General features: G+C 43.1%; 3 protein-coding genes and 1 long non-coding RNA gene across 7 annotated transcripts; 1 reads left to right on the forward strand and 3 right to left on the reverse strand.

The window, feature by feature from the left end:
- Positions 1 to 94: 94 nt before the first annotated feature.
- Positions 95 to 4,600, reverse strand: LOC106609480 (uncharacterized). Its single transcript, XR_001329699.3, has 4 exons — positions 4,462 to 4,600; positions 795 to 922; positions 424 to 497; positions 95 to 286 (listed from the first exon to the last, which is right to left on the reverse strand). It is a non-coding gene; the product is annotated as an uncharacterized LOC106609480 (long non-coding RNA).
- On the forward strand, positions 4,413 to 26,673 carry LOC106609467 (tetraspanin-9-like). Of its 4 annotated transcripts, XR_014392933.1 has the most exons (10): positions 4,413 to 4,759; positions 5,339 to 5,387; positions 6,581 to 6,660; positions 6,813 to 7,004; positions 7,099 to 7,173; positions 7,295 to 7,396; positions 9,681 to 9,812; positions 10,906 to 10,989; positions 11,080 to 11,224; positions 26,663 to 26,673. XR_014392933.1 is itself a non-coding variant. In XM_045722089.2 (9 exons), exons 3-9 carry the CDS (start codon positions 6,598 to 6,600, stop codon positions 11,149 to 11,151), a joined length of 720 nt encoding a protein of 239 aa, XP_045578045.1. In that variant the 5' UTR covers positions 4,414 to 4,759; positions 5,339 to 5,387; positions 6,581 to 6,597; the 3' UTR covers positions 11,152 to 12,340. The 4 variants fall into 4 exon arrangements, 3 of the variants coding, with proteins under 3 accessions (XP_045578045.1, XP_045578046.1, XP_045578047.1); XM_045722089.2 differs by lacking the exon at positions 26,663 to 26,673 and having other exon boundaries at positions 4,414 to 4,759; positions 11,080 to 12,340; XM_045722090.2 differs by lacking the exons at positions 5,339 to 5,387; positions 26,663 to 26,673 and having other exon boundaries at positions 4,472 to 4,759; positions 11,080 to 12,340.
- Positions 16,323 to 20,442, reverse strand: amdhd1 (amidohydrolase domain containing 1). The gene is made up of 8 exons (XM_014208304.3): positions 20,202 to 20,442; positions 19,846 to 19,952; positions 19,124 to 19,188; positions 18,569 to 18,846; positions 17,760 to 17,985; positions 17,373 to 17,591; positions 17,059 to 17,219; positions 16,323 to 16,748 (listed from the first exon to the last, which is right to left on the reverse strand). Exons 1-8 carry the CDS (start codon positions 20,330 to 20,332, stop codon positions 16,643 to 16,645), a joined length of 1,293 nt encoding a protein of 430 aa, XP_014063779.2. The 5' UTR covers positions 20,333 to 20,442; the 3' UTR covers positions 16,323 to 16,642.
- LOC106609479 (small nuclear ribonucleoprotein F) lies at positions 20,617 to 22,354 on the reverse strand. The gene is made up of 4 exons (XM_014208352.1): positions 22,239 to 22,354; positions 21,832 to 21,957; positions 21,346 to 21,410; positions 20,617 to 20,861 (listed from the first exon to the last, which is right to left on the reverse strand). The coding sequence occupies exons 1-4, from the start codon at positions 22,239 to 22,241 to the stop codon at positions 20,795 to 20,797; spliced, it is 261 nt and encodes an 86-aa protein (XP_014063827.1). The 5' UTR covers positions 22,242 to 22,354; the 3' UTR covers positions 20,617 to 20,794.
- Positions 26,674 to 27,898: the final 1,225 nt, after the last annotated feature.

Raw genomic sequence — 27,898 nt, forward strand, 5'->3', positions numbered from 1 at the left:
AAAAATCGAATATTGGCAAATTAAACAGAAATTGTAGACCTTTAAACTTTTCCAACATGTCAACAGACACTTTACTTTAAATAAGTACAAAACATTTCACAGTGTTAACTTTCTTTTTATCCCTGGTTGATGTACATTTCAGAGCCTCTTCAGTGTGGATGGGGTATAGCAGACATTTTCAACAACAAAGACTGCACTTCCTGTTTGTGTTCTTCACTCTGAACTCTTTTGTCTTCATTTCTAGTTACAGCACATGGAACCACCGTTGGCATGCAAAACATTCAATCTAAAACAAAACGTAACACGTTATAAATAATATCAAATATCAATGCAGTATGACGAATTAGCCATCCATTGTGTTATATCATAAATTGTCTTACATGCCGTCACAAGATTCTAAACATGTTAGATAAAGTTACTAACCCAGTCAGTCTTTGGGCCACATCCAGGTTCTTTATCAGTGGCACACATGAAGCAGCTGTTGGCTTTGTTGAACTCTGAAATCATAGGCATGAACTGAACATATGGCTGTCCCACACAACTACATATAAATAAAGAATTTACATTTACTTGTCATTAAATGTCATACCAGACATTTTTAGTATATCCTCAGCCATTTCTTTTCACAGTTGCTCCATGTGTTTTTGTCAAGGTTCTATATCAATTTGGGAGGGGATGTCGGGGAAGTTCTGTGCAACTTCCTTGGCCATCTTCACCAAAAAATAAAATAGAATTCTTTACATAATTGCCACATAACAGCTAGCCATTAATTGTTGAAAAAATAACAATCAAACCTGCATTACAAAGACCCCGCAGCTGAAGCTGTCCTGCTGCATGGTGTGAGTTATTTCCCCTCCTTTCCACTTTATGTCCACCCAGTCGTCTTCTCCATGGCAGGATCTTCTCATTTTGAAGTATTCTCCTTTTTAACGTAAACATAATGGAATTCTGATTAGTTATAGGCAAATGAATACACAGGTCAAAACTGTATGCTGATTTCCTTATCACTATAATCTAGTAGAGGTAAGTTCCTTTATGCCCCATTCTATACACAGCCTAAATTATAGGCACTGAACCATTTACAGGAGAATAATAAAAGTAGCATATATGATCCAACCCTATCACAGAGTGAATACATGTAGAGCGTTTGTAGACTTTAAGAAAAAAATATGAAGTGACAGTTTCATCAGTACGTGCTTAAAGAAAGTCATATCATAAAGATCCGGACAGATGACAGATGACAGATGACAGTGTCCACCAAATCTATAACTATAGAGAATGAATTGGAAGCACCAAAGTGTGTTAAAGTGTGTTTGTCAAAATAATATCTGAAAATGTTGAACATAATACAATTGACGATATATGCAGTTGAGGAATATTCCTTGTACCAACACTACATGTAGGACATAGGATAAGACATTCCCACATACAGTATACAGATACATAGAGGCATTTTTCAGCTGTGATTTTACCACTCAGGATCCAGAAGGGATATGACAATGGGGCCAGCACAGGACGTAATACACCCTTACAACTATCTACTTTTTGATCTTCTTGACTTCTTATCTGGTAAACTGCTACTATGTGTCAAGAAAACAGCCCCAATTAGGGGTTAGTGTACTCCAGTAAAAAAGGGCTGGTTTGGATTAAAAACTATTGCCCAGTGTCCCCGTTCATAGGGACATGAGAGACTAGTCAGCGGTAGAATTGAGTTGGCCCAAACAGCCACAGACCCACAAGATAGGTTACTCATGTACAGTAATTTGTATTTTTTTGGGGGCATTGACGCATTGTGTCTTCTAACTGTCCAAGAATAGGATCCAAAGTGTTAGGAAATATTTGTTCCCATGAATACAAAGGAGGATGTCTGTCCTCATACCTCTGGCACTTTAGACTGCTAGACTGTGTAAAAACTTTATGATGGGGCCGGCAACGGAGTTCCCATTGACTAAGCACCACGGAGACCAATCAGGAGAGAATACATACAGGTCAAGGGTGCCAATTGAAAGTCAAGGGGTGTGTCTGTGCCTTTTGGATTACTCTCTCTTTACAGAGAACCCCTGTGGTTCATGTCAAGAGCTACCCTTCCCCTTTCAGTCTGCTCTATGCATGTCTGAAAGTGACAGAGCCAGCAGCCAAGAGAGTTTTTCACAGTATGTCATAAAAAAGTATTACACTTATGAATATATGAAAAATGCTAGTATGTATTAGATCCAGTACAATGGAATAACTATAGTCCGCTGACTATATACAGTGGGGGAAAAAAGTATTTGATCCCCTGCTGATTTTGTATGTTTGCCCACTGATAAAGAAAGGATCAGTCTATAATTTTAATGGTAGGTTTATTTGAACAGTGAGAGACAGAATAACAACAAAAATATCCAGAAAACGCATGTCAAAAATGTTATAAATTGATTTGCATTTTAATGAGGGAAATAAGTATTTGACCCCCTCTCAATCAGAAAGATTTCTGGCTCCCAGGTGTCTTTTATACAGGTAACAAGCTGAGATTAGGAGCACACTCTTAAAGGGAGTGCTCCTAACCGCAGCTTGTTACCTGTAAAAAAGACACATGTCCACAGAAGCAATCAATCAATCAGATTGCAAACTCTCCACCATGGCCAATACCAAAGAGCTCTCCAAGGATGTCAGGGACAAGATTGTAGACCTACACAAGGCTGGAATGGGCTACAAGACCAACGCCAAGCAGCTTGGTGAGAAGGTGACAACAGGTGGTGCGATTATTCGCAATTGGAAGAAACACAAAAGAACTGTCAATATCCCTCGGCCTGGGGCTCCATGCAAGATCTCACCTCGTGGGGTTGCAATGATCATGAGAACGGTGAGGAATCAGCCCAGAACTACACGGGAGGATCTTGTCAATGATCTCAAGGCAGCTGGGACCATAGTCACCAAGAAAACAATTGGAAACACACTACGCTGTGAAGGACTGAAATCCTGCAGCGCCCGCAAGGTCCCCCTGCTCAAGAAGGCACATATACATGCCCGTCGGAAGTTTGCCAATGAACATCTGAATGATTCAGAGGACAACTGGGTGAAAGTGTTGTGGTCAGATGAGACCAAAATGGAGCTCTTTGGCATCAACTCAACTCGCTGTGTTTGGAGGAGGAGGAATGCTGCCTATGACCCCAAGAACACCATCCCCACCGTCAAACATGGAGATGGAAACATTATGCTTTGGGGGTGTTTTTCTGCTAAGGGGACAGGACAACTTCACCGCATCAAAGGGACGATGGACGGGGCCATGTACCTTCAAATCTTGGGTGAGAACCTCCTTCCCTCAGCCAGGGCATTTAAAATGGGTCGTGGATGGGTATTCCAGCATGACAATGACCCAAAACACACGGACAATGCAACAAAGGAGTGGCTCAAGAAGAAGCACATTAAGGTCCTGGAGTGGCCTAGCCAGTCTCCAGACCTTAATCCCATAGAAAATCTGTGGAGGGAGCTGAAGGTTCGAGTTGCCAAACGTCAGCCTCGAAACCTTAATGACTTGGAGAAGATCTGCAAAGAGGAGTGGGACAAAATCCCTCCTGAGATGTGTGCAAACCTGGTGGCCAACTACAAGAAACGTCTGACCTCTGTGATTGCCAACAAGGGTTTTGCCACCAAGTACTAAGTCATGTTTTGCAGAGGGGTCAAATACTTATTTCCCTCATTAAAATGCTAATAATTTTATAACATTTTTGACATGCGTTTTTCTGGATTTTTTGTTGTTGTTATTCTGTCTCTCACTGTTCATATAAACCTACCATTAAAATTATAGACAGCAGGGGATCATATACTTTTTCCCCCCCACTGTAAGGGTAGTCAGTGGACATTCTGAACCTTGTTTGAAGTCTGCTGGCTCTGTCACATGACCAAGGAGCTATTGAAATGTGAAAGTTTGAAAAATGAATGTAAAAACGTGTCAGATTAAAATGGACAAACTAAAGGGTGTGCACTGTGTAGGGCCACTGAGTGTACATTCTGAACCTTGTTTGAAGTCAGTAGGTCACATGACCAAGGAGCTATTGAAATTAGAAAGTTTGAAAAATGTATGTAAAAACGTGTGAGATGAATATTGACAAACTAAACGGTGTGCACTGTGTAGGGCCACTGAGTGTACTTGCTGAACCTTGTTTGAAGTCAGTAGGTCATATGGCCAAAGAGCTATTGAAATTCAAAAATGTAAATAAATAATTTAAAATAGTGCGAGATGTTAATCAACAAAAAAAGTGTGTGCAATGTGTGTCTATGCCATCGGGTTAGCTACAACCAGTTTTGAAAGTTTCAGCAGTAATGTTGTTGTTTTTTATTATATATATTTTTAGGAGTAATGGTTAAAATTAAAGAGCTATTGTGAAAAATGAGATTTGTCACTATGTTCACGGTCCCTAACTACTGTTGGCGGACGTAAGGAAAACTACAGGCGAATATCCATCTTGAAATTGTCTTTACCTCGATCAAATAAATCCAGCATCTCCCAGGACGTCCTATACTCTCGTTGCAGTTCCATTCGGTAACATAATTCCTCCCCGCCACCAGACCAGTTTCCGCCCTTCTGAGATAAAATACTTCGCGTATGATTCATCGACGACAGCAGGAAAGTTTAAATATAGCCTACAAAAAGAATACAGTCGGATTTAACTTTTGCGTTATCGCGGATTCTACGCTGGAAAACCGGATAGAGGTCGGTCGCAGTAGTCAGGAGATGGTTGAAATGAGGATGAGCTGAACTCGAGCTGGTACAGTTACGGTACGGAATAATCTCTTTGGTCTGGATACTCCGGCCATGCTGTTTAGGACAAGTCTAAAATCATCCCAGCAGTCTTGGGTATCAATCCAGTCCGTAATTTTCTAAAACTTTTATGAGAATATATGCTTGTAAATTATGTTAGATTCACGCACGACCAACGTTATCTGTTTACAACGTCAACAAATTAAATCAGAGGTGTAGCCAAAACCATTGGACCTGGGTGCTAAACAATGTTGACATTTTCTTTGAACAGAATTTACATCATAACACTATCAGATTCAAACACTAACATAACACATTCTAGAGCGAGCAACAATGCTTCTTTCTCGATCCTCACCAAATGTCACTTCCTGTGGTGGCGATGTAGAAAAAAGATGAAGGGGGAGTACAATCTGTGATTTATTATTCTGTAGTTGGCCTAAAAGTGATGGTAGATTTATCTCTCGCTCTTTGTGTGTGTGTCAGAGCCCACCACACTGTTATTGGCTGGGGAAATAATTTCCAGAAGAACATAACTACTACTACATAGAACAACAATAGGCCTACATGAAAGAGTTGTGTGTGTGCTTTGTTTTACAGGTCCCTCCGCTGAAAGCTCGACGGCATCATCTAATTCCTTATCTAAGTGGTAAAATTATTCAGAGAGAGAGAAATTACATTTAATCATTCTGAATTATGAGAACAGTTTACATGTTCAAATAGCCTCAACACAACCCCAAGAGGGCATCACTTTCCCAGGAAATAAGTGACTAAATCAAAACATTGTTCATTATGTTCTTTAGTTTTTCAAATGCATTTTCTGTTATTTCTCCGGGGCTAACTGGAGGTTTTGGCTCTGTGCTCGTAAATACGACGTTCACAAGTACTTTTATATCAGGAGTGAACTGAATAGCCTACACAATGATTTAAACGTTGCTTTCGTCCTTAGGACTCCAGTCACTTTCATTCTTGAGCAAACGCTGCCCTCTTGTGGTTCAGTTTAAGAATTTCAGTGTGGTAGTATTATCACAGGTAAATGTCAAACAGATGGATAGGAGTTTATAATCTTTGTGTCAACTGTACATTCACCTGGGAAAATGTAGGCCCTAGTCTGTTGTAATCCCTCAAGAGATCAACCAAGTTTTTTTTTTTTTTTAAAGGGACGAGCAAAAAGAACATGACGTTTTAATAGATGGGTTAGCTGGAAATGTCACGAAAACAATGTGCACGTTTCTATGGGGGGCAGAAGTCAGTGTGTTGTGATTCTGGATGGCCAGAATGACAAGTGGCATGTGGCATGTTCTTGATACCATGTCTTGTTTTGACTGATTTCATGGCAATGCTAATATGGCCCAAATTCGCAAGCTAATCAACAACTGTAACGATGTATTTGAGAGACAACAAGTGCTCATTGTGCACATGTATTTCTGTTTTTAATAAACATTGAATTCGAAATACAGTTTACATGTTGTCAGCAATGTAAAGCCAACCCCGTGTGTTTTGCCCCATAGTTGTGCAAGCGTTGGTTTTGTTGCTAAACAACCAACCTTTCTATACCTGCGAGTTGTGATTTGTTTACTTTGTTAACGCAGCACTGGTGTTTTTTTTGAGGAATTACAAGAGTTTCGCAAGTGAGGTGAGTGCAGTATTACTATTTACTAGTACCTATGGAAATACACTCGGTTGTAACAACATAAAGGAACAAGTTCGAGCAGTGTTTGAAGTAATATAGATATTCAGTCACATTTGCATTGTAGTCGATTGCTGATCATTTGCAAGGGAGAAAACGTACAAATTCTTCACAAAAGTTTTGCATAATAATCACTGCCCTTTTATTTGCAGATCGTCACAGCTTGACCATGGCTCGCGGCTGCCTCTGCTGTGTCAAATACATGCTGTTCCTCTTCAACCTGCTATTCTGGGTGGGTGAACAAACTCACTGCACACATCATTTTCAAACAAATTGATCTTCTGATTCTGCGTTCTATTTTATTATTAAATCATAGTATACTAAAGGTATAATAATGATTCGAGTAATGACAATCATGTATTTATATTTTATTCTGCCTCTCAGTTGGGGGGCTGTGGTTTGTTGGGTGTGGGGGTGTGGTTGTCTGTGTCCCAGGGCAGCTTTGCCACCCTATCACCATCCTTCCCCTCCATCTCTGCTGCCAACCTCATCATCACCCTGGGTGCTGTCATCATGGTTACAGGCTTCCTGGGTTGCCTGGGTGCCATCAAGGAGAACAAGTGTCTGCTGCTGAGTGTGAGTGAACTACACTAACCACGATGCACCACACTACATTGCTTGGCACATTGGCAACCTCACCTGCCTCTCTCTTCTCTCATGTTCCCTGTAGTTTTTCATCACGTTGTTGGTGATTCTGTTGGCGGAGCTGATCCTACTCATCCTGTTCTTCGTATACACAGACAATGTAAGACTCCCATAGAAGCCACCTGTCAATTCAACCCCTGGTTATCCTTCCACCTATGGTTCCTGTTCCCATAGTGCTCTGTGCCTCTGCCTACATTTCTCATGATCCACTGTGTGTGCAGGTGAGTGAGAACGCCAGACAGGACCTGAAAGAGGGACTTACTCTGTACAGCACTAACAACAACGCTGGCCTCGGCAACGCCTGGAACACCATACAGACAGAGGTACGGTACCTAACTACTAATGATCTACCATACAACCGCCTGGAACACCATACAGACAGAGGTACGGTACCTAACTACTAATGATCTACCATACAACCCCTGGAACACCATACAGACAGAGGTACGGTACCTAACTACTAATGATCTACCATACAACCCCTGGAACACCATACAGACAGAGGTACGGTACCTAACTACTAATGATCTACCATACAACCCCTGGAACACCAGACAGACAGAGGTACGGTACCTAACTACTAATGATCTACCATACAACCCCTGGAACACCATACAGACAGGTACGGTACCTAACTACTAATGATCTACCATACAACCCCTGGAACACCATACAGACAGAGGTACGGTACCTAACTACTAATGATCTACCATACAACCCCTGGAACACCATACAGACAAGAGGTACGGTACCTAACTACTAATGATCTACCATACAACCCCTGGAACACCATACAGACAGAGTACGGTACCTAACTACTAATGATCTACCATACAACCCCTGGAACACCATACAGACAGAGGTACGGTACCTAACTACTAATGATCTACCATACAACCCCTGGAACACCATACAGACAGAGGTACGGTACCTAACTACTAATGATCTACCATACAACGCCACACTAATAGCGTAGCATTCCATCAGGGGAGAGGTGCAATATACACTGCTCAAAAAAATAAAGGGAACACTTAAACAACACAATGTAACTCCAAGTCAACCACACTTCTGTGAAATCAAACTGTCCACTTAGGAAGCAACACTGATTGACAATACATTTCACATGCTGTTATGCAAATGGAATAGAGAACAGGTGGAAATTATAGGCAATTAGCAAGACCCCCAATAAAGGAGTGGTTCTGCAGGTGGGGACCACAGACCACTTCTCAGTTCCTATGCTTCCTGGCTGATGTTTTGGTCACTTTTGACTGCTGGCGGTGCTTTCACTCTAGTGGTAGCAAGAGACGGAGTCTACAACCCACACAAGTGGCTCAGGTAGTGCAGCTCATCCAGGATGGCACATCAATGCGAGCTGTGGCAAGAAGGTTTGCTGTGTCTGTCAGCGTAGTGTCCAGAGCATGGAGGCGCTACCAGGAGACAGGCCAGTACATCAGGAGACGTGGAGGAGGCCGTAGGAGGGCAACAACCCAGCAGCAGGACCGCTACCTCCGCCTTTGTGCAAGGAGGAGCAGGAGAAGCACTGCCAGAGCCCTGCAAAATGACCTCCAGCAGGCCACAAATGTGCATGTGTCTGCTCAAACGGTCAGAAACAGACTCCATGAGGGTGGTATGAGGGCCCGACGTCCACAGGTGGGGGTTGTGCTTACAGCCCAACACCGTGCAGGACGTTTGGCATTTGCCAGAGAACACCAAGATTGGCAAATTCGCCACTGGCGCCCTGTGCTCTTCACAGATGAAAGCAGGTTCACACTGAGCACGTGACAGACGTGACAGAGTCTGGAGACGCCGTGGAGAACGTTCTGCTGCCTGCAACATCCTCCAGCATGACCGGTTTGGCGGTGGGTCAGTCATGGTGTGGGGTGGCAATTCTTTGGGGGGCCGCACAGCCCTCCATGTGCTCGCCAGAGGTAGCCTGACTGCCATTAGGTACCTAGATGAGATCCTCAGACCCCTTGTGAGCCAGCGGGCGGTTGGCCCTGGGTTCCTCCTAATGCAAGACAATGCTAGACCTCATGTGGCTGGAGTGTGTCAGCAGTTCCTGCAAGAGGAAGGCATTGATGCTATGGACTGGCCCGCCCGTTCCCCAGACCTGAATCCAATTGAGCACGTCTGGGACATCATGTCTCGCTCCATCCACCAACGCCACGTTGCACCACAGACTGTCCAGGAGTTGGCGGATGCTTTAGTCCAGGTCTGGGAGGAGATCCCTCAGGAGACCATCCACCACCTCATCAGGAGCATGCCCAGGCGTTGTAGGGAGGTCATACAGGCACATGGAGGCCACACACACTACTGAGCCTCATTTTGACTTGTTTTAAGGACATTACATCAAAGTTGGATCAGCCTGTAGTGTGGTTTTTCCACTTTAATTTTGAGTGTGACTCCAAATCCAGACCTCCATGGGTTGATAAATTGGATTTCCATTGATTATTTTTGTGTGATTTTGTTGTCAGCACATTCAACTATGTAAAGAAAAAAGTATTTAATAAGATTATTTCTTTCATTCGGATCTAGGATGTGTTGTATAAGTGTTCCCTTTATTTTTTTGAGCAGTATATAACCCTGTCTCCTCTCTCTCCCTGTCAGTGGCATTGTTGTGGGGTGAATGGGTACACAGACTGGCACACTGCCCTGCAGGAGAAGGTGGTTCCTGACCACTGCTGCCAGGAGATCTACCAGGACTGTGGGCGCAATGCCACCAACCAGTTCTGGACACAGGTCAGTTTGTGTTTGTTTAAAAATGTCTGATCTTCTCCCTCTCATCAGGGAGTGTGTGTCTGATCTTCTCCCTCTCATCAGGGAGTGTGTGTCTGATCTTCTCCCTCCCATCAGGGAGTGTGTGTCTGATCTTCTCCCTCCCATCAGGGAGTGTGTGTCTGATCTTCTCCCTCCCATCAGGGAGTGTGTGTCTGATCTTCTCCCTCTCATCAGGGAGTGTGTGTCTGATCTTCTCCCTCCCATCAGGGAGTGTGTGTCTGATCTTCTCCCTCCCATCAGGGAGTGTGTGTCTGATCTTCTCCCTCCCATCAGGGAGTGTGTGTCTGATCTTCTCCCTCCCATCAGGGAGTGTGTGTCTGATCTTCTCCCTCCCATCAGGGAGTGTGTGTCTGATCTTCTCCCTCTCATCAGGGAGTGTGTGTCTGATCTTCTCCCTCTCATCAGGGAGTGTGTGTCTGATCTTCTCCCTCTCATCAGGGAGTGTGTGTCTGATCTTCTCCCTCTCATCAGGGAGTGTGTGTCTGATCTTCTCCCTCTCATCAGGGAGTGTGTGTCTGATCTTCTCCCTCCCATCAGGGAGTGTGTGTCTGATCTTCTCCCTCTCATCAGGGAGTGTGTGTCTGATCTTCTCCCTCCCATCAGGGAGTGTGTGTCTGATCTTCTCCCTCCCATCAGGGAGTGTGTGTCTGATCTTCTCCCTCTCATCAGGGAGTGTGTGTCTGATCTTCTCCCTCTCATCAGGGAGTGTGTGTCTGATCTTCTCCCTCCCATCAGGGAGTGTGTGTCTGATCTTCTCCCTCCCATCAGGGAGTGTGTGTCTGATCTTCTCCCTCCCATCAGGGAGTGTGTGTCTGATCTTCTCCCTCCCATCAGGGAGTGTGTGTCTGATCTTCTCCCTCCCATCAGGGAGTGTGTGTCTGATCTTCTCCCTCCCATCAGGGAGTGTGTGTCTGATCTTCTCCCTCCCATCAGGGAGTGTGTGTCTGATCTTCTCCCTCTCATCAGGGAGTGTGTGTGTGTGTATCCATGTGTATCTGCATGTGTAGGAGTGTCCTTTTTCACTTCTCAAGATTATATGTTTCTCTCTTGTCAGGGTTGCTATGAGAAGGTGGAGGAATGGCTGGATGACAATAAACACCTGCTGGGAACCATTGCCATGTGTGTTCTGGTCATACAGGTAAGATGTGTGTGCGTGTGCATACAGGAAGACATACAGATGTACATGTAATGTTGTTGCAGTGTGATTGATGTGACTTCCTGTCTGCAGCTCCTGGGTATGGCCTTCTCCATGACTTTGTACCAGCAGATCCACCGATCCGGGAAGAAGTACGAAGCTTAGAACACACACACACACACAGAGTTTGAGACCCATTACTTGTGTACAAAATTATACTCTAAAAAGACACACACACCCGCCACAAAACAGCTTTTTATTTAGTGTTTATATTTACACACCCTTGTATCATTTTGTGCATGAAGGCAATATTGTTTTTTAATGATCATTATAATCAGTGTTCTTGGCCGGGATTCAATCCGACCGCGGTTTGTCCACAATGCACGGTAAATGGGTTATTCCACAAATAAAGTGCCAACAATCAGCATTTTGACATTGTCCCTCGTTATGTTTTTCTGACTTCTGGGAAGATTTCAACTAATTTCACCCCCATTGAAATTCTACTGTAAAGAGTTGAACTGGTTATGTTATGTTATGTTGTTGCTTTGAGTCTTTTCTGAAGGTTATTCATTTCATGCAATTTAATTTGTCTGTCCCTCATTTTAAGGCCAACCCTGTTACGTAAAACTGAACTCATATTTATTTATAATGGTGAAACTATTCCTTTAAGAAGTTATTTTCAAAACAAAATGTCAAATCAGTATAAAAGCAGGTGAGCTGGTTCTACTCTTTTTGGCAATTTTCTGGTGTTTTGTGGTTAAACTGAGTTGATTATAACGCGTCATCCCTGTTACCCATAGATTGGATTTGTTAAAACATTTCTAGCCAATAGTTTTGTGAAGCTTGCATTCATTCTCTCCTCCCTGTTGCACTCAACAAGTGTCCATTCCCATTGTCACAAGTGGATTTATGGCTGATTTCAGATTAAAACCTCAACCCTGTTTTTTTTAAAGACACCTAGTAATTTTTTTATTTAACCGCTTATGTGAAATTAATAGTTTGTTTTGACCAATTTACACTGCCCAAAATGTTATTTTGTGGAAGGACCCAAATGCTACATATAGCTCAATCAGAAATTCCCTTTAAAAAAGCTGAATTGTCGACAACCCGCAGTCGGATTGAATCCTGGCCCTAGTTCAGTTATGGGGGGACTAAGGGTGGGTGAGGAAGGGGGGGTTGGATTGTGTGTATGGGAATAGGGACACCCCTCAGTCATCCATAATAGAATGCCTTGAACACAAAATAGAGTAATGGGAAAGAGAGGTTCGATTACATTTATATTGTATGGATTTATTCTTGTAAAACCAGTGTTACTGAGATGTGTTCAATAAAAGTTAAGCTTATTCTGTCAAAATGCTGGCCATTTTTTCTTCAGTTCAAATTCCAATTCTGTTTACTAAAGCATCATCTTCAATTGAGGTGGAATGAACTCTCCCTCTTGTACTGTTACAGGTGTGAACTATCATCATCTAGTACTGTTACAGGAGTGAACTATATCATCTAGTACTGTTACAGGTGTGAACTATCATCATCTAGTACTGTTACAGGAGTGAACTATCATCATCTAGTACTGTTACAGGTGTGAACTATTATCATCATCATCAGCATCATCATCTAGTACTGTTACAGGAGTGAACTATCATCATCTAGTACTGTTACAGGAGTGAACTATCATCTAGTACTGTTACAGGAGTGAACTATCATCTTGTACTGTTACAGGAGTGAACTATCGTCATCATCATCTAGTACTGTTACAGGTGTGAACCATCATCTAGTACTGTTACAGGTGTGAACTATCATCGTCATCTAGTACTGTTACAGGTGTGAACTATCATCTAGTACTGTTACAGGAGTAAACTATCATCTAGTACTGTTACAGGTGTGAACCATCATCATCATCTAGTACTGTTACAGGAGTGAACTATCATCATCATCATCATCATCTAGTACTGTTACAGGTGTGAACCATCATCTAGTACTGTTACAGGTGTGAACCATCATCATCATCTAGTACTGTTACAGTTGTGAACTATCATCATCATCATCATCATCATCATCATCATCTGTGGCTCAGTTGGAACAGCATGGTGTGTGCAACGCCAGAGTTGTGGGTTCGATTCCCACGGGGGGCCAGTACAAAAAAAAAAAATGTGTGAAATGTATGCATTCACTACTGTAAGTCGCTCTGGATAAGAGCGTCTAGCTAAACTGTACTAAACAGGTGTGAACTGTATCATCTAGTACTGTTACAGGTGTGAACTATCATCATCATCTAGTACTGTCACAGGTGTGAACCATCATCTAGTACTGTTACAGGAGTGAACTCTCATCATCTAGTACTGTTACAGGTGTGAACTCTCATCTTGTACTGTTACAGGTGTGAACTATCATCATCTAGTACTGTTACAGGTGTGAACTATCATCATCATCTAGTACTGTTACAGGTGTGAACTATCATCTAGTACTGTTACAGGTGTGAACTATCATCTAGTACTGTTACAGGTGTGAACTATCATCTAGTACTGTTACAGGTGTGAACTATCATCTAGTACTGTTACAGGTGTGAACTATCATCCAGTACTGTTACAGGAGTGAACTCTCATCTAGTACTGTTACAGAAGTGAACTCTCATCTAGTACTGTTACAGAAGTGAACTATCATCATCATCATCATTATCTAGTACTGTTACAGGAGTGAACTATCATCTAGTACTGTTACAGGAGTGAACTATCGTCTAGTACTGTTACAGGTGTGAACTATCATCTAGTACTGTTACAGGTGTGAACTATCATCTAGTACTGTTACAGGTGTGAACTATCATCATCATCTAGTACTGTTACAGGTGTGAACCATCATCATCTAGTACTGTCACAGGTGTGAACCATCATCTAGTACTGTTACAAGTGTGAACTATCATCATCTAGTACTGTTACAGGTGTGAACTATCATCATCTAGTACTGTTACAGGTGTGAACTATCATCATCTAGTACTGTTACAGGTGTGAACTATCATCATCATCATCATCTAGTACTGTTACAGGTGTGAACCATCATCTAGTACTGTTACAGATGTGAACTATCATCATCTAGTACTGTTACAGGTGTGAACTATCATCATCATCTAGTACTGTTACAGGTGTGAACCATCATCTAGTACTGTTACAGGTGTGAACTATCATCATCATCATCTAGTACTGTTACAGGAGTGAACTCTCATCTAGTACTGTTACAGGAGTGAACTCTCATCTAGTACTGTTACAGGTGTGAACTATCATCATCATCATCTGTGGCTCAGTTGGTACAGCATGGTGTGTGCAACGCCAGAGTTGTTGGTTCGATTCCCACTGGGGGCCAGTACAAAAAAAATGTTTTATGAAATGTATGCATTCACTACTGTAAGTCGCTCTGGATAAGAGCGTCTGCTAAATGACTAAAATGTCAAATGTAAATATAGTACTGTTACAGGTGTGAACTCATCATCTAGTACTGTTACAGGTGTGAACTCTCATCATCTTGTACTGTTACAGGTGTGAACTCTCATCATCTAGTACTGTTACAGGTGTGAACTATCATCATCATCTAGTACTGTTACAGGTGTGAACTATCATCATCATCTAGTACTGTTACAGGTGTGAACTATCATCTAGTACTGTTACAGGTGTGAACTATCATCCAGTACTGTTACAGGAGTGAACTCTCATCATCTAGTACTGTTACCGGAGTGAACTCTCATCATCTAGTACTGTTACAGGAGTGAACTATCATCATCATCATCATCATCATCATCTAGTACTGTTACAGGAGTGAACTATCATCATCATCTAGTACTGTTACAGGGGTGAACTATCATCTAGTACTGTTACAGGAGTGAACTATCATCTAGTACTGTTACAGGTGTGAACTATCATCTAGTACTGTTACAGGTGTGAACTATCATCATCATGGATTTCTGCAACTCTTAATGTCAAACATACAAAGAGGTGCAAGAAAAGTGTGAAGGAGTCTGGCTCGGGTTACATTGCACCATTGTGGTTGTGAGTTCAAAACTTAACTCTTACACTTGAGTCAAGTTCTGCAACTCAATATCAAAGATTTAGACTTCAGTGGATGTCGTAGCAGCAAATGTTTTAAATTATAGCCCTGGTATAATAAAAGGGATGATCAACTCGTGGCTCTATGCGTATAAATGAGGCTGTGTGTTCTATGGAACTCCGTGGAAGGTCAGTTCCACTTCGCTAGCGTGTTGTGAAAAACACCTTCCACGTCATTCATTCTTTTCCATAGAACACATAGCCTCATTGATTATCCGTTACACAAAGAGTAGAGGCAGAAATATGAAGCAGTCAGTGGCTCGGTACTTAAATCTCTGCCTCCTACCTAGAAGTTATGGGTTCAAACCTCATCTCTTGTGCTTTTATATACGTTTCAACAATTCTCCATGTCAAACATACAGAGGGGAGTGTGAAGGAGTCTGTGGATCTGGTGTAAGGCTCTTGCCCCATAAGTACAGGGTTGTAGGTTTGAACCCAGTTGCTGGCTCTGGCTCATGGTTGCCTATTGCGACTCTGAGTCAAGGGGAGTGGCTGCCACACAAAGATGGTTGGAGCAATAAGCGGGGGTGGTTAACTCCTGGGGGGGCCTGCAACTTCAGAGCAGTGGTTATGAAGAAAATCTCCCGAAAAAAAGTGGACACTTAGTTTTTAACTAAAGGCAACTCTCCGTTTAAATACTAAGTGTCCACTTTTTTCTGGAGATTTTTTTCCCATACCATCTTTGAGTGGCAGCACCTCTTTAGCACTCGTGTAACCATTCTCCAGTGTCACACACAGGGCTGGAACCCAGGATCCTATGGTATCTCTTCATATATTTAACACAAACATGTAAAAAAATATATATGTTAGACAAGAGTTTATCTCAATGTTCAACTTGGCGGACTCCCTTGTCTACCACACGCCAATGGTTAAACAAACTACGATGATTCCCATCCAGCTCCCAGTCCTCAAAACCTACAAAGGTTACAAAAGCAGTCTCTCTGCTTTCTCTTACCCTCAGACAGGCTACTGGATCATACTGAGCACAGTCCCCTTGCAACACTACTGGTATGCTTGATCAGTTGAGCTGGCAGATGGTACCGTGTTCTACAGGCTGAGCTTCCTCACTAATGATTCACTCACCTCGCCTGTGTTAGCTTTACTAACTCTCCTACAACCTCAGCAATGAGACAGGAAGGGGAGGGGTGTAGAGCTGAAGGGTGAAAGATTAACAGAGCAAGAACGAGAGGAACCAAGGGTCAGAAGGTCTCCAACCTAAAACAGGGCAAAAAAATGACAGCGCAAGAATGCAGACTTTTGTTTATGGTAAGAAAAACATTTAAATCACATTATTTTTAACAAACAGTTACTGGATATGAACCCTACCCAACTCTACAGTAATTTGGAGATTGTTTCTCCAATGGTTCAAAGCCCATACTCAAATGTTTCCACATACCCCACTGACATTGAATATCTGGTTAATATTAACTGTCTATTTACAAAACCATGACTGTGAGCTGTGTCCATTTCTAGAGACACACAGCCCTGTCCACAAGGCCACGGGGCTAAGGGCCGTGTGAGACTATGTCTGGGGGAAGAACAATTATTCCAAACCAATTTTGGAGTTAGAAGTCCATGGTTTTGTCGTTGTTGTAGACGACGTTGCCCCTGATGACAACGTAGCGGATCAGTTCCTGGTGTCCTCCTAACTGGTAGATGAGATGCTCCCACCTGCCGGACAACACCATCAACACAACACTGTCAGTCCCACACACACACACACACAATCAACACAACCTTTGGCAGTCTTCCTCACACCATCAGCACAACCTTAGGTAGTCTCACTCACACAAACCAATGGGTTCCATTCACACTGCTACTACATTTTAGACAACGACATACACAGTCCTCACCACAATTATAAGATAACCTTTCAGCAGCTAGATGACTTAACGGTCAACTGGTACATACACTGTGGTGTCTGACCACTAAATGAAGCCAGCTCTTACAATATAGTAGTATTTATTGACAGCAACTTTACCGTGATGCCTTGAGGACCAGCAGGTCGCCGTGTTTGTTGACCTCCAGGGAGCCGTGCGTGTGAGAGCGGCCCAGGGCGTAGGCTGCGTTGATGGTGGCGGCGGCCAGAGCTTCGGGCATGGACATCCTCATGTTGACACACGCCAGGTGCATCACCACCGGCTGGGATAGACAGAGAGGGATAAATAGATGATGACAGAGGGATCGCTATATAGAGGAATATGCTTTTTACCTTCTTCTCTCACTAACTCATTGAACTTACCCCCACAGCCCCCTCCATCCCCCCCCCCCCCCCCCCCGTCCTCTGGTACCCACCATAGAGCAACAGTAGGCATTAGGGTTGAAGTCACTGCCCAGGGCAACAATGACCCCAGCCTCCAGCATGTCTCGGGCCCGTGGCTGGGGTAACCGCAGGATGTAAGCGGTGGTTGGGAGCAGGACGGCGGCGGTCTTAGCTGTCGCCATGGCAGCAATACCCTCATCTGTCACCTCCTCCAGGTGACTGATAGCCAAGGCACCAAGCTCTGCCCCCAGCTAGCACCACCAGTGAGAAAAACACACACACACACACACATATACACATACACATACACGGTTAAGTGAGATGGACAGTACCATAGACACTTAAATAATACGTACAGGTAGTAAACCAGCTGTTGTTACCACAATGACAGTAGAGAGGCGCAGGTTGATGATGCGTACCTGTGCAGAGTTCATGGGGTGCAGCTCGTCTCCGTGGAAGTTGATGTTGAGGCCCATGTCCAGGCCAGCCTGCAGGATGGAGCGCGTGGAGGACAGGTCAAAAACACCCTGCTCACAGAACACATCTATGTTGTCCACCCTCAGGGCCCCCGCTGACATACGCTCACGCAGCCGCGGCAACTGGACCTGAAGGATGTCTGTTGTCGCCTCGGCAACAGTCTTACCCCTGGGAAAGAGTCAGAAAGGGTGGGTATTTAATAACACCTAGTGAGGACGAAAGTCAGTAGGGTTAGCTGTATGGGTGTGGGTGTAATACATGACCTCAACAGGTCATGACGGGGTGGAAGTGAGGTGTCTGTTCAGGATGAGGAGTGTTCAACATGGTGTAGTGCAGTGGTTACCAAACTTTTTCGGTTACTGTACCACCAACTGAATTCTGCTCTGCCCAGAGTACCTCTGAAGTACCACCTCATGTGCATTTTACCAGCAAGTCTATGGTGTCATGAGTCTTGTCAACTACCCCCTGTGGATAGGCCAACTACCCCCTGTGGATGGGCCAACTACCCCCTGTGGATGGGCCAACTACCCCCTGTGGAGGGGCCAACTACCCCCTGTGGAGGGGCCAACTACCCCCTGTGGAGGGGCCAACTACCCCCTGTGGAGGGGCCAACTACCCCCTGTGGAGGGGCCAACTACCCCCTGTGGAGGGGCCAACTACCCCCTGTGGAGGGGCCAACTACCCCCTGTGGATAGGCCAACTACCCCCTGTGGTCCTAGTACCACTGGTGTAGAGAGTGTGTGTTCAGTACTTAGGGACAGCGTGTGCTCCACAGTAGGTAGACGATATATTGATTGGCAGGGTACGTCTGGCCGTCTCGATGACCTCCAGCATCTTCAGCTCTGTCTGCAGCTCCAGGCCGTAGCCACTCTTACACTCCACCAGGGTGGTGCCTGCCCGCTGCATCCGACCCAGCCTGCCTGTCAGAGAGGCCAGTAGGGTGGAGGCAAGAGCAGCCCGGGTGTGCTCCACTGTGAAGTGGATCCCTCCTCCAGCACGGTGCACATCCATGTAAGTGGCACCAGCCAACTGTAGGCACACACAACATTACCTAGGCTGTGTTTTGACAGGCAGCCCAATTCTGATATTTTTTCACTAATTGGTCTTTTGAAAAATCAGATCAGCTCTGAAAAAGATCATGTGAAACGATCTGATGCGATTGGTAAAAAGACCAATTTGTGAAAAAAAGATCAGATTTGGGCTGCTTGTGTAAACGCTATATAAACCTTTACTTTTACTCTAAAAGGTGAGTCAGATTACAAGCTGTTGAGGCAGAGGGGACAGGACCCATGGAAGTCATATTTACCTTCATGGCAAATTCATGCACCCTGTCTCCAGCCCATACTGGGTGGGTGTGTGCATCAACCAATCCTGAAACGCAATAATCAAAGAGCACATCTGCATTTCTGTAAAACCTAATTCTCTACATGATAGAACACTATATCAATGATTCAAATATTTGTATCAATAGAACAGGGGTGCATTCAGCAGAACCTAACGTTTAGGAACATTCAAATTAAAATACGCTACGTAGAGCAAACATGGCTCTCTGACACACAGGAGGCTGCGGAAGGGGGGAACGGCTCATAATAATGGCCAGAACAGAGCAAATGGAACAGCATCAAACACCTGTAAACCATGTGTATGATGTATTTGATACCATTCCACTGATTCCGCTCCAGCCATTACCACGAGCCTGTCCTCCCCAATTAATGTGCCAACCTCCTGTGCTCTGACATGTAGAATACGGAATAACGTCGGCCCTATTCATGGAAATTCTATCTGCACCGTTCGACAAATAAACGTGGCCAAGGTTGCATGTTTACATGGCCCTTGCTGTCCAGTATCCTTGGGACGTCCCTACCCCATTGAAGTTGCCATTTAAAATGGTATGGGTTAAATTTAGGATTAGGAAAGGGTTATGGTTAGGATTAAGGATCCCAGATAGCACAAACCATGTTTACACCTGTGCGCACACAGATCTACCGCCCCCTGTTGTCCAGGGTGGTGTATTGCACTGATACTTGCCTGGAACGACACACATGCCAGTTGCATCGATGACTTTATCAAACGAGACCCCTGCATATTGGAAATCAATGGTACTCGCTGGTCCAATATCCTTTATCAGACCGTCGCTGCACGAACAATACACAGCTCTTTTAATCAATAGTTTGCGGTGGAATAACATTTGGTTTAGCCAAAATTGTATTTTACTTTCAGAGCACGTTAGGGCAATCCGTAGTCTGCGACGTTTGACAGCCGCAGTCAACTCGTTCTAACCAAATTGTAACAAACATTAACTAGTAGCCAAACCACTGAACATTAAACAATGTTGCAATCTGCAGCCCTATATCGGACATTAGTGATACAATGTTTCGACTTACCTCCCGATAACCAAACTACTGTTCTCAATCACACACAGCTTTTGCATCCCATCCTTAGTCAGGAACTTCTCATTGTTATTGCAAATTAAAACCACCTGTTTCGCGTTCTTTACCAAAAGTTTGTTGGACATTTTGAAATAGTCGAAATTAAACTTAAAAATGTTGAATTACTTTTGTGAGTCACCTCTATTTCTATGTCGCCTCGCTGTCACTTTCTAGAGGTTTGGGAAAAGTAAATATGTGGTCAACAGGTGTTCAAAGTGCAGGAGCCAAATCCTGGGCGGGGCTTTGGAAATGAGGAATACTGTACATTGATTGACAGGCTCTGTTCAATGTGTAGTGTTTGTTAATAAGGCTGAGACACCACATCAATCACCTCCCTCACAAACCTGTAATAATACCACCAGACAGCAGGTTTAGGAATGGGTACAATAAACATTTTATTTTTTTTCTACAGTAATAATTCTTGAAAGTTTCACACATATAAAACTAACTTGCATCCCAAGAGTCAATTTTCCACATAGTGAAAATGAAAAAACAAAGATTCAAACAACACTCATCCAGATCGTCAGTTGTAAGTCTCATCCTCGCCATCATTCTTTCATTTCTCCGTCCTCCTCTTCTTCCTCCACTCCTCTAATATATAAAACATTATTGCACCTGTGGATAGAGAATACGCACTTTAGATCGAAGAGAATTACACTGAGAACAGCCACTATCAAACATCTGCATCAGTCACACCAGAAGTATGCTGGACACAGAAGTCCAGGGAGAATACATTTCTACTGGTACTCATTAAAGGGTTGACTTGCAGTTCAACCAATAAATCAGAATATAGAGTTGCATTCTATTGCAGAAAATATCTGATTTCAACAAATACTTCCTTCCCTCCCTCATCGCTTTCTTGAACTGGGTATTATAAGTGGGACTTTCCTGAACTTGTTCAATATGAAACTTGATTTTGTTGCAAAACACTTTCTGTTGATAAAGTCTACACTAATGAATACACCCCAGGTCCCTGCTCTAAGAGAGGTAGGTATTTCATGAACGCAGTCATTGCCAATCTTGATCACCTCAGGAGCGAAGGACAAGAGGCAGAAGGCAACATTGTAGAGAATCAATCCAGAACAGGGCTCTTATTTACCTAACAAGTACTTCTCCAAGGTGACCAGACAACGCTCCATCCACATACTCTTCTGTGTTCGCCAACTGTCGAAACCAATGACAAAAACATGACAAATTTACATTGGCATTAATCTGCACAAGCCACACACACACACTGTCCAGGTTAGTGCAAAATACAAGTCTTGCTCATGCAGCATACGTGGACAAAAAATGAATAACTTGTGGGGGACTTATATTTTGACATGAGATAAGCAGAGAGAAAGTAGATCTACAACAGACCCACGTTTGGAAAATCTGTTTAATAATACATTCATTTAGATATTGTCTCAAATTCCGTCATAATGACCAATCGTCCTGCCCACCAGCACTGTAAACTGAAATTGTTTTTAACTTCTGGCTTCCCACGGACTGTTTTTGTGCAATCCAATAGAATTGAAAGCAACGCTAGCGTATGTAAATACACCCACGTTGCTAAAAGCACCGGTGTCCAGGTGTGCTCCCTCACCTGCATGTTCATGTAGCTGTCCACAGACACTAGGTAGCCCTTGTACTCCATCCCCCACTTCAGCTTCACCATCACCGGCTTGCCTGTCAGGCCGTTCAGGAAGGGCTTGGGGTTCAGAGGTAAACTCTACACATACAGCAACGGGAAGGTTGGATTATTGTTATGGATAATACTTTAATAGAACGTTCAGACCCATGTGTAGGGAAGAACAGACGTATATCATCATGCAATGAAACGCATATTAGATTTCAATCTGCAACATGACTTTATATGCTGTTCATTCACTGCAATGAATGAATGGGATAACGTTAGCTGGCTTGAAAAAGGCACCCAACTCAACTGCTAATCCGTTTTTCTATTCAAAAGATCTTGGCAATTTTATTATAACCAACCATATCAACACTCACCATTGCGGTGCTATTATATCTTAGTACTTTACTATCTTTTCGACACAAAAACGTCCAGACTAGCACACATTGCCGCCGAAACCAGGAAGCTGGAGCATTTCAACTTTGACCCAAAACAAAGGTTGATCAATTATTGAGAAGAGCCAGAAATATTTATGTACCGCCACCTAGTGTACTGAGGGGCAAAAATTAAGAGACATGATTTACATTTCCATGTTCATTGCTCATTGCGACAGATATTTTATCGGAAAATGTTATAGATAAGTAAAGGACAGTAAACTATTATATTTATCCATATCCATCTTCAAATGGTTGCATTTTATTCAAAAGACTGCCCATGTGTATGGGACAATGGCGCCCTCTGGCGGCTATAGCGGTTATCGTGTTGAGTACTGCACCTCGGTCCTCTTCCAAAAAATCTTTGGGCTGTGATGTGACTTATTTACTGTCAATGGATGTAATCTACCTAGATAAAGCTTTACTAATTTCTATGTAACGCAGCAAATAAACAAATTCAATGTTTTCAAGCCAAACCCCAGTCTTCAGCCATGTCCCAGGAGGAATGACCCATCAATGGAAACCACTGGTGTCCAAGGTCATTGTAATTGAATTAAAAACATTTGAAACAAGATTTGAAATCTGCATTTAATTTCAAATAAAATATTTATTTATTTTCAATAAATGAATATATTTTGTCTGGAATTGCATGAAGAACTTATGGCATAGAGGGAAACTGTCAAATCTGGGTCTGTCTGGCAGCTCTCTTTACTGTTACTTAACCATTTGGCAAGTTTGAACTTGAGATCATGAATAATACTTAAAACAGCAAGGGATAGTTTAAGTGGAAATTCCTCTGAAATTACACTAAACCGTCTTTACATTACTGAAATACTGATGTCCTTACATCAATGTTAATGTGTTTGTGTGAGCATGTTCAGGTATGGGTGTGTGTGTGTGTGTGTGTGTGTGTGTGTGTGTGTGTGTGTGTGTGTGTGTGTGTGTGTGTGTGTGTGTGTGTGTGTGTGTGTGTGTGTGTGTGTGAAATCAAATTAAATCAAATTTTATTGGTCACATACACATGGTTAGCAGATGTTAATGTGAGTGTAGCGAAATGCTTGTGCTTCTAGTTCCAACAGTGCAGTAATATCTAACAAGTAATCTAACAAATTCACAACCATTACCTTATACACACAAATGTAAAGGGATGAATAAGAATATGTACATATAAATATATGGATGAGCGATGGCTGTGCGGCATAGGCAAGATGCAGTAGATGGTATAGAATACAGTATATACATATGAGATGAGTAATGTAGGATATGTAGACATTATTAAAGTGGCGTTATTTAAAGTGACTAGTGATACCTTATTAAATGGCCAGAGATTTGAGTCTGTATGTTGGCAGCAGCCACTCAATGTTAGTGATGGCTGTTTAACAGTCTGATGGCCTTGAGATTGATGTTTTTCAGTCTCTCGGTCCCAGCTTTGATGCACCTGTACTGACCTCGCCTTTTGGATGATAGCGGGGTGAACAGGCAGTGTTCACGATCATCTGCTTTGTTTTGTTGACGTTGAGTGAGAGGTTATTTTCCTGACACCACACTCCAAGGGCCCTCACCTCCTTCCTGTAGGCCGTCTCGTCGTTGTTGGTAATCATGCCTACCACTGTAGTGTCGTCTGCAAACTTGATGATTGAGTTGGAGGCGTGCATGGCCACGCAGTCATGGGTGAACAAGGAGTACAGCAGAGGGATGAGAACGCACCCTTGTGGGGCCCCAGTGTTGAGGATCGGGGGGGGGGGGGGATGTTGTTTCCTACCCTCACCACCTTGGGGCGTCAGAAAGTCAAGGACCCAGTTGCACAGGGCGGGATCGAGACCCAGGGTCTCGAGCCTAATGACGAGTTTGGAGGGTACTATGGTGTTAAATGCTGAGCTGTAATCAATGAACAGCATTCTCTTGTCCAGATGGGATAGGGCAGTGTGTAGTGTGATGGCGATTGCTTCGTCTGTGGACCTATTGGGGCAGTAAGCAAATTGGAATGGATCTAGGGTATCAGGTAGGGTGAAGGTGATATGATCCTTCACTAGTCTCTCAAAGTACTTCATGATGACAGAAGTGATTGTTACGAGGCAATAAAGGGCATGAAAGGGCATTGTGAGTGCGTGTGTGTGTTTGTGTGTGTCTGGTTGTATGAACAGACATACACCTAGGTATGTATCATGGGAAAACTCTTATACTGTTAAAGGAGAGTTAAACTATCACTAATCATGAGCTGCTGCATGCATGACCTAGGATAACACTGACATGTCCCATTGTCTATTGTGTAATAGATATGCAGGGATGAAGACTCATGGGGAAGATGGAAACAGAAGTGCAGGATATAATCCAGGAGAACTAGAGCTCTCAGCAAAACAGAGAATGAAAGATATTACACAGTATGCAGGTCTGCTCTGGTGTGCTCCATGGAGAGTAGCCATGCTGGGCTCATTGAGGTGAAGCGGAAAGCAGCAGAGAGGAAGCGGGTTGAGGGCCTATCAAAGAATTAGAGCAGGAGATCACTGAGCTAGAGGAGGAGGGGGGGCATTGAGGGTCAGAGCCCCACATCATTCCTGAATACCAATGCAGCTCCATGACTTCACTGTCCTACTGTATAATGCGCATCACCAGCACTGACCACACGAGGGCAACATGTACACAGACACTGTTTGTTACTTAGCTCAAATTTCACAATATTTGGAAGCGTGTAGCCTATTGCAGAGAGAGAATATGCTACAATCAAACCCCATATCATAAGCAGCACTGTCCCCAGCTACGCTTTAATATAGGCCTAATGACAAAATGAGAAGTTATAATATTATTGAGATTTTGCCTATATTAGGCCTACAATAAGATTTATTGCTGTCATTATTAAAGGGATATTTTGGGATTTTGGCAATTCCCTTTATCGACTTCCCCTGAGTCAGATGAACTCGTGGATACCATTTTTATGTCTCTGCATGCAGTTTGAAGAAAGTTGATAACTAGCGCTAGTGGAGCTTGTTAACTAGCATTAGCGCAATGACTGGAAGTCTATGGGCATGCTAGCAGATACCTATAGACTTCCAGTCATTGCGCTAACGCCAGTTAGCATTGGCTCGCGAAACTACCTCTTACTGCCTTCATAATGGACACAGAGACCTAAAAATGGTATCCACGAGCTCGTCTGACTCTGGGGAACTCTTTGCCAAAATTCCAAAGTATCCATTTAAGAGTCCTTTGGAAACGGAAGCAGGACTATGGTAGGCTATTAAGAATTAAAAGGCCAACCCCTGGTATAATCATCTCTGCATATGGCAGGGTAGTTTATTAATTAATTGGTACTGCATAAAACAGATAAGTTAATAATTCTCAATAGGCTTGCATTCCACTCCAATTAGCTGGGATTTTGTCGGGATAGGCCATCAGTAGCATATTGTCAACATAGCCCATGCAGAAGTATATTTAGCCAAGTGACCAAACTCCCCATATATATACACTACCGTTCAAAAGTTTGAGGTCACTTACAAATGTCCTTGTTTTTGAAAGAAAAGCTATTTTTTTGCTCATTAAAAAAACATCAAATTGATCAGAAATACAGTATAGACATTGTTAATGTTGTAAATGACTATTGTAGCTAGAAACAGCAGATTTTTTTATGGAATATCTACATAGGTGTACAGAGGCCCATTATCAGCAACCATCACTCCTGTGTTCCAATGGTACGTTGTGTTAGCTAATCCAAGGTGATCATTTTAAAAGGCTAATTGATCATTAAAAAACCCTTTTGCAATTATGTTAGCACAGCTGAAAACTGTTGTTCTGATTAAAGAAGCAATAAAACTGGCCTTCTTTAAACTAGTTGAGTATCTGGAGCATCAGCATTTGTGGTTCGATTACAGGCTCAAAGTGGCCAGAAACAAAGAACTTTCTTCTGAAACTCGTCAGTCTATTCTTATTCTGAGAAATGAAAGCTATTCCATGCGAGAAATTGCCAAGAAACTGAAGATCTCGTACAACGCTGTGTACTACTCCCTTCACAGTTCAGCGCAAACTGTCTCTAACCAGAATAGAAAAAGGAGTGGGAGGTCCTGGTGCACAACTGAGCAAGATGACAAGTACATAAGAGTGTCTAGTTTGAGAAACAGACGCCTCACAAGTCCTCAACTGGCAGCTTCATTAAATAGTGCCCGCAAAACACCAGTCTCAACGTCAACAATGAAGAGGCGACTCTGGGATGCTGGCCTTCTAGGTTTGAAAAACAAGGACATTTCTAAATGACCCCAAACTTTTTTTCCATCCCTAATTTCGATCCTGTCTCATCGCTGCAACCCCCCAACAGGCTGGGGAGGCAAAGTTCGAGTCATGCGTCCTCTGAAACATGACCTGCCAAACCTTGCTTCTTAACACCCGCCCGCTTAACCCGGAAGCCAGCTGCACCAATGTCTTGGAAGAAACACAATTCAACTGACAACCAGGGTCAGCCTGCAGGCGCCTGGCCCGCCACAAGGAGTCGCTAGAGTGCCCGCCCGTCCAAACCCTCCCCTAACCCAGACGACGCTGGGCCAATTGGGCGCTGCCCTATGGACTCCCAATTACAGCCGGTTGTGATACAGCCTGGGATCAAACCCAGGTCTGTAGTGATGCCTCTAGCACTGCGATGTAGTGCCTTAGACCATTGCGCCACTCAGGAGGCCCCCAAATTCCACAATTTGGAAGTAAGTGCCCAGTGAAAATCTCTCTTTTAAAAGTTAATATTAATCGCTTTGACTCGTCCTACACTCGTATTTGTGGCCAAAACATAAATGGGAGAAAAAACACTTCAAAACCCCAACCTCAAATTTGTATCTCAAACAAATGTTTCAAAAATGCTTGCTATTTCCTCATATAACATGATGTCATCTCCTTGAGGAGGATGAGCTGGCCTATCAGCGTTCTAGAGGAGGATGAGTTGGCCAATCAATGGTCTACTTGCGTGAATATTTATAATGTCCAGTACACACACACCATTCCAACACAGAAAAGCTGCTGTTTTAACATAATTAATAAAACATCTTGGAAGGAAAACTATTGTCAGTTATTATAGGTCATATTTCATAGAAATCAATCTGGAAACACTGGTCAGTTACTTTAGTTTAAAGTGAGTCACTAGCTAGGTTGCCATCAAATTGGTGACAGATTTTCTTGTGAATATTCTAAAATCTGCATAAATAAAATATGCGCATTTGATGTGTTTTCATCAAAATGACTTGTGCTAAAAGTCTGTGTGTGATGACATTGTGCACATAAAAATAACTGTTGCGGTAAAATTCCCATGTACATATTAAAAAATACAAGTTAAATGGGTTTCCATTGTATTTTCAACTCTACTGATGTCACAAAACATGTGTTATATAGCGAATGTGCCCACTCTGGTATTGGCATGTGTGCTCTAGCCACCAGCTCGCAGATACAGTGCGGGTACAGTCTACACATGATAAGATTATTATGGCCAAAAGAGGGAGATGGTTTATATTTGTCAAACGGCAGCCAAGCATGGATTCATCAAGTCACCAGAATAAGATCCTCGATATTAATTGGAAAGTAGCATCAAGCTCATCACCTTGCACTTTCACCACCCTGTGAAGTTCATCATCATTTAT

This window comes from Salmo salar, chromosome 07, assembly GCF_965601325.2.
Source record: "Salmo salar chromosome 07, fSalSal1, whole genome shotgun sequence".
In the NCBI taxonomy this organism is placed as follows: Eukaryota; Metazoa; Chordata; class Actinopteri; order Salmoniformes; family Salmonidae; genus Salmo; species Salmo salar.